The 12,803-nt window shown below is 38.3% G+C and overlaps 1 protein-coding gene across 16 annotated transcripts in view; it reads left to right on the forward strand.

Annotated features, from left to right (window-relative positions):
* The window catches only part of BCLAF3 (BCLAF1 and THRAP3 family member 3), a 53,520-nt gene that overhangs the window by 2,802 nt on the left and 37,915 nt on the right, over positions 1-12,803 (forward strand). For 12 of the 16 annotated variants that reach the window (XM_081042567.1, XM_081042562.1, XM_081042569.1 and 9 more), the window contains exon 2: positions 10,929-11,021. In XM_081042567.1, the coding sequence (XP_080898693.1) occupies positions 10,963-11,021 (59 nt within the window). In that variant the 5' untranslated portion in view covers positions 10,929-10,962. Of the gene's footprint in view, positions 1-7,530; positions 7,677-10,928; positions 11,022-12,803 lie in introns of all 16 variants that reach the window. The other 4 variants (XM_081042568.1, XM_081042570.1, XM_081042560.1 and 1 more) reach the window with 1 other exon arrangement.

Raw genomic sequence — 12,803 nt, forward strand, 5'->3', positions numbered from 1 at the left:
GCTCTTATGATCCTTCTTATCCACTGAAGACTTAAAATCTCCAGGAAATAAACTAGGTCTCTTCCAACTTTGTATGCCTCACCCCTAGCAGTCATTGGCAGTACTGTTTGCTAAATTAACATAAAATGTGACTGCTGATAAAAATTCAGTTTGGACCATTGAAGAAGGTAGTATGTAAATGTGGAATATTGGGAGAAATTGACTACATCATAAACCTACTCAGGTTGCTGCCATTTTGAAACCTCCGCTCTAGACCCCTGTCATCCAGCTGCAACCCAGTGTCTCTCCCCTTTCAGCTAGACTGTTAGAAAGAGTTAATAATTGGCTTTCTCAGTCTCCTTACCTTCGCTGAAGCCCAGTGGTTGCATTTTCCCTCTTTTTGTTGGATATCTTTGCAGCTTTTTGCCATGAAAGTCTCCTTTCTTGAAATATCTTTCTTTAGTTTCCAAGACTTTGTGCTCCAGGGTTTCCTTCTCCCCAGAGGATGGAGCTTCTAATCTCTGCCTAGTTCATCTTTGAAAGATTGGTGTTCCTGTAGGCCTGATATTTTGTGTGTGTGATATACCGGCTCTGGAATAATTTATAGAGCATTGAGGCTATCTGGTGTTTGAAGGTTTGTTAGAAATTCCCTATGAAACCATGTGGGCCTGATGCTTTTTCATGGGATAAATAATTATTTCCTTAATAATTTTCTCTATTTCTTCTATGGAAGTTGGTTTATTTAAGCTTTCTTCTAACTCTAATGGGGTCAATGTTAATAAGCTGTATTTTTCTAGCAAATTATCCCTTTCATCTGGATTTTCAAATTTATTAGATAGAGGGTTATAGAGTAATCTCTTGTGATTTAAATTTTTTTCTTCCATATCAATGGTTATTTCCCTCTTGCCGTTTCTCATTTTGTATATTTGTGCTTTCTTTTTTCTTAATCAAGTTATATAGTGGTTCATCTATTTTAATTTTTTTACAAATGACAGAATTTTTAATAATTCGATCTAGCTTTTTATTCTCTTCCTCTACTTTTTTATCTTTATTATTTCCTTCCTTGTGCTTTCTTTTGGCTTACCTTGTCATTTTTCAGGTGTTTTTTTGTTTTGTTTTTTGCCATGGAAATGAATTTATTTTTATTCTTTCATTTTTATTGACAAAGGTATTTACTGCAATGAATTTTCCTTTGATCACTGCTTTAAATGCACCCCATGAAATCTAATATGTAGTGCTTTCATTGTCATTATTTCTTTAAAAATCTATAATTTTAGTTATAAAATAACAGGAGTAGTTCAATAGGTTTTAAAAATTTCTAGGTGGATGGGCCTTTTTGTTTTTTGTTTTTAGTAAATTCTGGTTTTATTGCATTATGATCAGAGAGTATTGTTTATAATGTTTGTTTTATGGGAGTTACTGATGTTTTCTTTGTGACATAATATATGATTATTTTTGGTGAATGTAGTGTATGTACTTGAGAAGAATGTGTTTTTTGTAGTATCAGAGTGTAAAGTTTGAGAAATATCCTTAAGATTTACCGTACTGATTATTCTGTTTCGACCTTCTATCTCCTTATTTTTGGTTCACCTGGTCTAATATACCACTGAGAGTGCTATATTAAAGTCTCCTATTATTAGTGTGTTCCTGTGTCTCCTTGTATCTCTTGTAGTTCTTTTTTTTTTTCTAAAGGTAGTTGCTATGTTACATTCATGTGGATGTATTTTTATTTGTTCTAGCTTCATCATGGATTGTAGCTTTTAGCTTTAGAAAGTATCTTTCTTTGTATGAATGCTTTGGGGCTTGAATTCTGCCTTGCCTTATCTCAGGATTGCTACCCCCTGCTCTCTGTTTGTTCCCATTTGCTTGGTATACTTTGGCCATATTTTCATTTTAGCCTTTCAGAATCACTTTGTTTTAAATATGTTTTGTATGACTCCTTGTTTTATTTTGTGATCCAAGTTGAAATTTTTTATTTCAATAGGTAAGTTAAACCCATTCACATTTCTTGCTGGGACTGATAACTCTATCATAATATTTTATAATTATATGTATTTTGTTATATTTGCCCTTGTTTTGCTGTGAGGTGTGTCTTTTGCTTTTTTATTTAAAGCAATTGGGGTATTTAGGAAGGTTTGTATTTTTGTTAACCTTTTTAAATGTTCTTACTCTCCTCTTTGTTTATTTAAACTTTTGTGTGTGCATGAGAAATACGTTGTTCCATGAAATCAAAGTAGGATAATGATAGGCAACAGTGGGGTTCTCTATGCACTTCTAGCTGCTCCTTACTGCAGAACTGGTGATGACATCTAGCCACTGGGGCCAAGAGAATAATCCATGCTCTGGTTTCCTTTGATCTGCAATCGCCCTCTTGTTCTGTGGGCTCCAACTTGGTCTGGGTCTGTGCTAGGAGTGTGGCTTTGTTGAAAAGGCTTTCCTGGGGAATTCTTTGTATTGTTAAATGCTGAGTTCACAGTTAGTATGGAGTCTCAGTTGATTTGGGGGGGGAGGGTAACAGGTTTACTGAGATATAATTTACATAGCACCCAATTCACCCATTTAAAAGTGTACAATTCAGTGTTTTTAAATCTATTCAGAGTTATGCAGCCATCATCACACTCTAATTTTAGAACACTTCATCACCCCAAAAAGAAACCCCTGTGCCCCCCCTTCTACCAGGCAACCACTAATCTATTTTCTGTGGATCTGCCTATTCTGGACCTCAATGGACATTTGGGTTGTTTATACTTTTTGGCTATTATGAATAATGCTGCTATGACTATTTGTGTACAAGTTTTCGTGTGGACATATATTTCTCTTGGGTATATATATACCTAGGAGTGGGATTGCTGGGTCATATGGTAACTCTATTTTTAATTTTTTAAGGAACTGCTAGACTGTTTTATAAAGCAGCGGCTTCGTTTTATATTCCTGCCGGCAATATGAGGGTTCCGTTATCTCTACATATTTTCAGTACTTTTTTATTATCTTTGAATATAGCCATCCTGGTTGGTGTGAAGAGATCTCTCATTATGATTTTGATTTGCATTTCCCTAATGATTAGTGACGTTGGGCATCTTTTCATGTGCTTATTGGGCATTTGTATATCTTCTTTGGAGGAATGTCTATTCAGCTGTTTTGCCCATTTTTAATTGGGTTATTTGTCTTTTGTTGTGAATTGTAAGAGATTTTTATATGTTCTAGATGCACTCCCCTATCAGACATGATTTGCACAAAATTATCTTCCATTCTATGGGTTGTCTTTTCACTTTCTTGATAGCATGTTTTACAGTGTAAACATTTTTAATTATGATGATACCCAGTTTATCTATTTTTTTGTTGTTTTTGTGGTTTTGACATCGTATCTGAGAAACCACTGCATGATCCAAGGTCACAAAAATGATTTATCCTTATGTATTCCTTTAAGTTTCATAGTTTTAGTTCTTATATTTAGGTCTTTGATCCATTTTGAGTTAATTTTTGTTTATGGTGTGAGGTAAGGTTTAACTTTATTCTTTTGCTTGAGGATAGCCAGTTGTCCCAGCACTGTATGGATTTGTTTAACCTCTTAATATCTGATTTATCAGGTTTCCCCGCTCAGTATGCTTTAAATACAACATTGAGCTTTTACTGTTATTCTCGTTTCCTGTCTCTTTTTCCATGTTTTAGTTGCAGTGTTTCCACTCTTTTACAATATGCAGCAAATTTATATGTCTTCCACCTTCATCTTCATCTTTTGTTAAACGTCTTATATCTACAGTTATATATTTTAAAATGCTCACTGTCAACTTTGCTGACTTTTTCTTAGTTATCATTTGGTTGGATGAAGCTCATCCTCTAGTAGATTCCTCAGGAAAGGCTAGTAAGTGCAGAAATTCCTTATATTCTTGGATGTCGAAAACTTTTTCTGTAGCCTTGATATTTGAGGGGCAACTTGGCTGACAAAATCTTTGGATCACACTTAACTTTGATTTTATTTTATTTTTTATTTTAAATGCTGATCCATTGTTGTCTTGCATTGTATGTTGATTTTGAAATTTCTGATGCTAGTCCAATTCTTTTGGACTTGTAAGTTACTCCTTTTACCTAGAGGTCTGGAGAATTTTGCCTTTATCTTTAAAATCAAATCATTTTTACTAGGCTGTGTTTCAGAGTTGATTGTTTCAGGTTAATTTTCCCAAGTATCTGGTGAGCTCTTCAGTGTGTAGGTAGAGTCAAGTCTTTTTCCATTTCTGGAACGTTTTCTTGAATTACAGTTTCAAGTATTAGTTCAGTTTTATTGTTGGATTTTTTTTCTCAGGGACTATAATAACATGAATATTATTCCTTCTTTACCTGTCTTCTACTTTCACTACTTACTCTTGTCTTTTCCCCCTCCCCCAGTTTTCATTTTTCTTGGTGGTTTCCCTGACTTTCTTCAATGTCCCTTGTTAAATTTTCATTTGAGTTTATTTTCCGTTGGGCACCTTGTAATTTATTCTTCACTTCTGAGATCATTTAGTCTTTTTCTCCTTTTTTTCCTGAGGTCGATTAACTTTTTTTCTGTCATTTCACTCTGATTTTTGGTTTGTTTCTGTTCTTAGTTTTTACATTTTTTATGCAAGGTGAAGTTTTTTTTTAATATCCTTAAATGCTTTGGGATATATTTAATTCTGTTTGGAATACAGCCTAAGGGTTTTCTTCTGCTTCGTGGTTTTTTGGGGAAGAAATTCAGTTGAGAAATTCTTTGTCTGTTTTCTTGTAAACACACAGGGATATCAGACTTTAAAATTTCTGCAAACCTCACAAGTGTGAAATGGCATCTTGTTTTAATTTTATCTTCATGATTAGGTAGGGTTGAGTATCTTTTCCTGTGTTTATTAGACATTTATGTTTCCTCTTTGTTGAAAAGGGAAAGGACGTAACTGCCATTTACTGTGGTGGGAAAGCCTGTAGGAGGAGCACATTTTGAGGGAGGTCCGGAGTTTGCTCTTAGACATGTTTGCAGCATCTAGTAGGCTGTTGAATATGTAAGACTGCAGTACAGAGGATAGGTGAGTGCTGGGGGTACAAATTTGGGGGATGTTGGTTTATGGAGCGTATTTAAAGCCGTGAGGCTGAATGAGAGTATAGATTGGGGAGAGAGCATGGGCAACGAGAAGTCCAAAGACTGAAAAGTCACTCTTTCGAGGAAGACGGGGTTCACTGTTTAGGGGTCAGAATGGTGAGGGGCGGAGATGTGGAGAAGCCAGCAAAGGAAACAGAAGGAATTGTTACGGGTAGAAGGAAAACCAGGAAAGTGTAGTACTCTGGAATCCAAGTGAGAACATGTTTCTGAGGGGAAGGTGTAATTGACTCTCAAGTGCTGTTGAGGGGGGGAGGAGGGGGAGGGGGAGGAACCATTGGATTTAGCAACACGGCGTCTCCTTAGTGATCTTGACTCGAGCAGTTTGGTGCATTGATGGAGTGGAAAGCCTTATGGGGGGTGGGGCAAGCGAGAATGGGAGGGAAAGAATGGGAAATAATGACTGCTTTGCAGGCAACCCTTTGAGGAATTTGGTTGTAAAAGGAGAGCTAAGGTGGTAGCCCCAGGGGCTGTGGCGCCTGAGAGCTGGGAGGATTGCTGGTGATTGGAAGAATCCAATAAACGGAGAGGGGAAAGCCCTGTGGTGGGAAGAAGAGAATTGCTGCCTGGTCTTTCAGCTGGGTGAGGGATATGTCCAGCGCTGGCCGGGTAGGGGCGGCCTCTTTAGCATCGTCCTGGGAGTGGATGCCCCTGCTACGCAGGCATCTTTCTGTGTTCAAGGGCAAACGGGTTCATTCACTGCCCTTGGGCCTGTCCAGTTCACTCTGGAATAGCAGTCAGTAGAAACAAATGTATCTTCTGTTACTGACATCTTGTTCTCCCGGCCACTAACCCTGCTGGTGTTTCAATCTTTCCTCTCTTCTCCTCTCCTCCTCCTCTCTCCCTCCCTCTCCCTCTCCCATTTTACCCCCTCCCCCTCAAGAAGGTGAATAACTATGCTAGTCATAAGTAAGTTTAAATCAGGGTTCGATGCACTTTTAATGTAAAGGACCAGTAAATGAAAGATTTACCTAAGATAGCAAATATTTTAGGCTTTGTGGGTCACATACAGTCTCTGTCGCATATTCCTTTTATTTTTTAGCAAGCCTTTAAAAATGTAAAAACCATGCTTAGCTCAGACTCCAGAGTTTAAATTAACTGTCCTTTCTTAACCATTAAGCCCCTGAGCCAGTACTTTTCATTACTAACTGATGTGCACTGAGCAGTTGCAAACGACATTAAGTTTTTAAAAACCAGCTTTATGGAGATACAATTAGCAGGTTTACAGTGTGCAATTCAGTGGTTTTGAGTATGCTTGCTGAGTTGTGCAACCATCTCTGTACAAGGTGGGATCAAACCATGCGGTAAATGTTTAAATAAAAAACATTACTACAGTAAAAGACACATTGCCATTAACCCCTTCAAAATACACCCCCTCGCTTTGAACACTTATCCCATCATTCTTGCCACTTTCTGAAGCAGTTCTGGAAGTCCTCTTTCCTGAGTGTCTTTAGTTGCGTTGTTGTGGCTGCCTTGATGTCCTGAATCATTTTGACTTTGGGCAAGAGCCAGAAGTCGCACAGTGCCAGATCCAGTGAATAAGGTGGATGAGGACACACCGTAATGTTTTTATCTGACAGAAATTGCCGTACCAGAAGCGATGTGTGACACGGAGCATTGTCATGATGGAGGATGATTGATGGCACACTTTAAAACACACCTTCTCTCAACCGTAGTTCACACCTGACTGACGGCACCAAACAAGTTGAAACTTGTCACACACTGTTACTAAGGTTTGACACTCCGCTTCCCATCTTGAAGATCCCTGCCTTTCCGTTGGATGGCGCTCAGCAGCAGTACTCACCGTATTCTGTGATCACAACGGGGAAAGGCTCCGTGTCACACATCGCTTCTGGTATATGGCAATTTCTGTCAAATAAAAACATTACGGTGTGTCCTCATCCACCTTATTCACTGGATCTGGCACCATGTGACTTCTAGCTCTTCACCTAAGTCAAAATGACCATGAAAGGTAAACGTTTTGAATCAATTCAGGACATCGAGGCAGCCATGACAGTGCAACTAAAGACACTCAGGAAAGAAGACTTCCAGAACTGCTTCAGAAAGTGGCAAGAACGATGGGATAAGTGTGTTCAAAGTGAGGGGGAGCATTTTGAGGGGGTTAATGGCAATGTGTTTTTTACTGTAATACATCTTTTTTTATTTAAACATTCACCATAATTTTTTATCACACCTCATAATATCTGATCTAATCTTAGAGCATTTCTATCACCCTAAAGCTAACCTTTTTACAGCTTTGAGGTATAATTTACATGCAATAAAACTCACCCATTTTTGAGTGAATAGTTTGAATTTTAATAAAACTAACTTTAATATTAGTAAAGGAAAATATTCTGAGTAATACTTCTCTTAATCACATAATTAGTGAATCTCACTTGTGAACATTTTCTCCCACGTGACCCCCACCTTTTCCTTTAAACCACTAGTTCTGTAGTCCCTGGACCAGCAGCATCTGCGTCATCTGGAAACTTGCTAGAAGTGGGGCCCACCCCTGGGGTAAGGTCCAGCAATCTGTTTCAACCAGCCTCTCAGGTGATTCTGACATACACTGAAGTGTGAGAACTTCTCTAAGGTACGTCCCTGAGTGGAATTGCTGGGCTGTGGGATATGAGCATATTCAACTTTAACTGCTAACCCCTTCAAACTGGTTATACTCATATACTCAGCTGGCAATCTGTGAGAGTCCCTCTCATTCCATATCCTCACCAACACTCCGGAAAATGCGACTTCCTTTTTTTCTGGGGGGGGGGGCTGTCAATCTGATGGGTGTGGAATGCTTATGACCTTATTCGTGTTTGTTCAGCTATTAATGAGGTTAAATATCTCAGATGTCCATAGGTCACTTGAGTTTTGTGTTCTGTAATAATGTTGTTTGGAGTCTTTTGCCTATTGAAATAAATACAGTTATGCAAACAAATAATCATAATGTATTGAAATAATCACAGAATAAACCCAGAATTCCCAAGAAGAAAGAAATTTGGGGAAAAATAAAGTCAAGGGAACAATCCCAGGGGAAAAGATGGTCAGTCCTGAAAGAATAGGGATTTTCAGGCGGAATGAGGGAAGGCCATCTATGTGGTTGGAATACCATGACCTGATCAGGGAAAAGCAAGTAGTGTGGTGTGGTGTACTAATAAGGTACGTGCAAGGAGAAAGGTAGGAAGTGACTAGATGTATGGATTTTAAATTTGTTTAGTCTTTTACTGATTGTTGGGCATTTGGGTTATAAATTTGGGTGATTTTTTTCCTTTTCTATTATAAGTAAAGCAGATATAGACATCTTAGCATATATAGCTAATTTTTTGTTTTAAATTATTTTAGAATAACTTTAAACTGAAAAGATTAGATTAAAGGAAAGTAGGCAAGATTAGTTTCATAGTTTCTTACATACTTGGAAATCACCCATCATTAAGGATATGTAAATCAAAACCACAGTTGAGGTACCACTTCACCCCCACTAAGGTTGCTATAATCCAAAAGACAGACAAGAACAAATCTTGGTGAAGGTGTAGAAAAATTAGAACCCTCATACATTGCTGGTGAGAATGTAAAGTAATGGAGCTGCTTAGAAAAATTTGTAAGTCGCTCAAAAAAATAAAACATAGCATTATCATGACTGCATTTCTGCTCCTAGGTATATACCCAAGAGAAATAAAAATATATGTCCACACAAAAACTTGTACACAAATGTTCATAGCATTATGCATAATAATAAAAAATAGAAGCAGCCCAAATGTCCATGATGAATAAATAAACTGTGGTATACCCACAGAGTGGAATATTATTCAGCCATAAAAAGGGTAAAGTATGGACACATGGTAAAACAATGATGACCTTTGAAAACATGATGCTAAGGGAAAGAAGCCAGTCACAAAAGACCACATATTGTATGATTTCATTTACATGAAATGTCCGGAATAGGAAAATCCATAGAAACAGAGAATAGATAGTGGTTGTCAGGGGAAGGGAGAAATGTGGAGAGACTGCTACTGGGGTTTCTTTCAGAGGGGTAAAATGTCCTAAAACTAGGTTGTGGTGATGGTTGTACATCCTGTGACTATATTGAAAAACATTGAATTGTACACTTTAGATGGGTAAATTGTGTGGTTTGTGAATTATATCTCAATAAATCTTTTTCAAAACAATAAAATGGAAAAAAAGATTACCTTCCAGAAAAATTATGCTTTTTAATCATCACCAACAATATTTGGTGTCTCACTCACACACAACCTTTGGGTTTATTATTTTTGTTCAGTACAATAGGTATGAAATGATAACCAAAGCTTCTTTAGTTAAGTTATAAGCTCCCTCAGTAGAATGTAAGCTCCAGGGCGCAGGAATTTTGGCCTGTTTCTGTTCACTGCTGTATCCCCAGAACAGTGCCTGGCAAATAATAGGTACTTAGTAATATTTGTTGAAGGAATGTATTTTGATATTTACTGAGTAAACGTTTTCCCCTTTAGTGTCTTAATTTCATAGTACATCTGAACTAATTGCCCTTCCAAGCCTCAAATTGTTTTTAGAAAAAAGCAGTGTTATAACTAAATGAATTGAATTGAATGTACTTCTTCTGGTGAGTGATCTGGTTCAAGTCCTTTGACCTTAATGTGCTTTTACTTTCTTCTGAAATTCGTTATAACAATAGTTTACAAATGTTTGACTCTGAAGACTCCTTTGTTAAACCGATGTCCACATATTAACAGTTGTGCTTTATCAGTCAGTGGAAAAAGTACATAGTGGCAAGAAGCCATCTATATTTCAACCACCACCACAGTATCTTCAGAAATTTGCAAAATAGAGGTTATAATATATGAGACATATATTATGTGGTCTGTGCATTCTGGTTGTATGTATTAGTCATGGCCCATGGCAATAATTTTGAAAGCCACCAAGAGTTTGGGGCCAGTGAGTTGGGAACTACTTAATTATATTATCAGAACTGAGCAGGGTTACTGAAATGTAAATAATAGCTAGTATAGAAGATTACACCCTAATCGTGGATTTTTCAATTCAGTTCCTAAAGCCATCAATTTCTTTTAAAGACTGAAGAATATTTTAAAAATCAAGTGTACGTGTTTTTCAAAATTTACTTATTTGACATTGCTTATTTTAGCAAAAAAATCAGAAGCAAGCTAAATGTCTAATCGTGCTTAACTAAGTTTTGGTATATTTATCTAGTGGAAGTTAGGTAGCAATTGAGTACTATAATTAGGCATTGTGATTCTTATTATCCCACAATTTAAAAAGCAGGAGATAGCATCAAGTGTTCCTAAACATGTTGACTGTGATTATATGAAGTGTTTATTTATGTACATGCGAAAGACAGGCAGATAGTAGTGGTGGTTGTGTTCAGAGAGAAGAGTTCTGGATCATTTTTTCTCTTGGGAACACTTATTTCACGGTTGCTATGTGTGAGGCGCTATTCTAAGCTCTTCTCATGAGTCAACGCAGGGATCATGAAACTACATTGCACTTGGTGTTCGGGGCCTGTTTTTTTGTGTAGCCCCTGAGCTAAGAATAGTTTGTATATTTTTAAAACAAGGTTGTTTAAGAAAAGAAGAAGAAAAAGATGCATAGAGTCTTTATATGGCCCACAAAGCCTAAAATAGTTACTGTCCAGCCCTTTACAGAAAATGTTTGCTGACCTCTGATTTAATGTATTTTAACCTCACAACATTCCAATAAGGCAGGTCCTATTATTAAAACCCCTATTTTACAGATGAGAAAACTGAGGCACAGAGGGCTTAAGTCAGTGGCATTCACTGTTTTTAGAGCAGATTGCAGGCTTTTTCTACAAACTTGCTAATACTGTGTTTCTTTGCAGTGTTAAAAGTGGATTGTGGCTCACGTATCAAAAAATGTCACGGTCACGGTCACAGTCACGGTCACTGTCTGGATCCCCCAAGTGGAAACACAGGTGAGCAGTTCTTAGTTTAGCAGAGCAAGCTTGGATTTGGGATGTACTTTGACGTTCAAATTCACCAGTACTGTTAAAAACCTATTTTAATGAGCTCATGGGACCTGGTTATTCACAGTAGGTGCTTTACTGGCTAGAGGTTGCATTTCTTAAGATTTAGGAGTGGCCAGCTTTCTTGAATGACAGCCGGCAGCTAGAATTCATCCATAATAAAAAGAAACGCCATGGCCACAGCAAGGGAGAGCGAGAAACACCTTTGAGATGTTATGTTTTGCAGCAGTAAGTGGTTTAGAACTTTTCAGTGTATATTTTATTTATTTATTTGTTTGTTTGTTTATTATTTAGTTCGTAATCAATATGGTGGAAGAAATTGAGAGTTAGAAAATTGGGATTTTCCTATTTCTTCTTCATGGCAGAATAATAGAGTTTTGAATAAAACGCACTTGTAGTTCAAGTCTTCTCCTTCCTGGGTGGTAGTAGCAAACCCTGCAGGCAGGGTCTGGGGCTACAGAGGAAAATATGCCATCTTATGACCCTCAGCAAGCACACAGGCCGGCTGGGGACGTGGGTGCCATCGGCACTGATACAGTGGGAAAGTGCGTGCCGGTCCACGCGGAAGGAATAGTTTTGCTTTTGTGGGGGTGGGGAGGCAATACTAAGAAAGTCTTCAAAGAAGAGGTGAGATTTTAGCCAGCCATTTAAGGATAAGTAGAATTGCTAAAGGAAGGAAGAAAGAAGTGTTCCAGTTAAGGGGGACAACAGGAGCAAAGGGGCAGAGCTGAGAAAATGACTAGTTCGTTGAAAAGACCATAATTACCTACACAAAAGGCAGACCAAGAGTTTTCATGTTAATGTGACTTGGCCGCTGTGCTTGTTCATTATGGTTCTATAATCACAAATCAATCATTTCTTCAACAGTTTTAATTTGGAGTTGGTAAGAAGACCAAATTGTAATGGGAAGGAGCTTCAGACCAAAAGGGAATGTAAAGAAGTGAATGATTTTAACATGGGGGGCATCACAGAGCTCGTTTCGGTTCACCTTTTTGTGGTAGACCTTGGTGAGGGAGCAGAAAAGACCCAAGTTTGTGCGTGATTTCTGGATTCCTCCTCAAGACTCTGTGCAAAACTGTAAAGGGTCTGATGTTTTACCCTACTTGTAAGCTACCAGTAACCTGGCGCAAGACCCTCCTGCCTCAGAGGCAAAGGGGTTTATTACTCACAGGAGATCAGGCCGCCTGAGCTTCATGTTCCTGTTTCTCGTACCCCCAGCTCCCTGAGGGCGGCCGCTGCAGAGCAAAGTAGTGGGGTGACAACACTGCTGAGGAACCTGAGCGCCATCAGGGCTCTTGCCTTAGAGGAGACGTTATCTTATTATCCTGGACAGCAAACAGATCAGCCCTCTGTCCCTGTGGGAGGCCCTAGTTCCATCTTCCCAGGCTGTTTGCCGTGGAACAAAAGCTGTCAATGCTTCTGCTCACAGGTGTGCAGAACGCAGGAGACCCATGGAGAATTGTCTCCCAACAGACTCCTTGGGTCTCTTTTGTCCTTTTAGGAGAACTGAAAACGATAGCAACCATCCCAGCAATCTCACTCAGAAGAAAGGGGCTCTATACAATAAAACCCTGATGTGAACTATAGTATCAGAGTGGTAGTGTGAAGTATGGAGTAAAACAGAGATTGAGTATTTTGTCCAGTCTGGAGGAACTCAGCCTCCAAGGAGAAATAGTGGTAGAAGAGATGAAATCTTCTAGGACGTCCTCAGAGGCTCCAGTTATTTCTTCC

The sequence above is a fragment of the Rhinolophus hipposideros genome, assembly GCF_964194185.1.
Source record: "Rhinolophus hipposideros genome assembly, chromosome: X".
NCBI lineage: Eukaryota > Metazoa > Chordata > Mammalia > Chiroptera > Rhinolophidae > Rhinolophus > Rhinolophus hipposideros.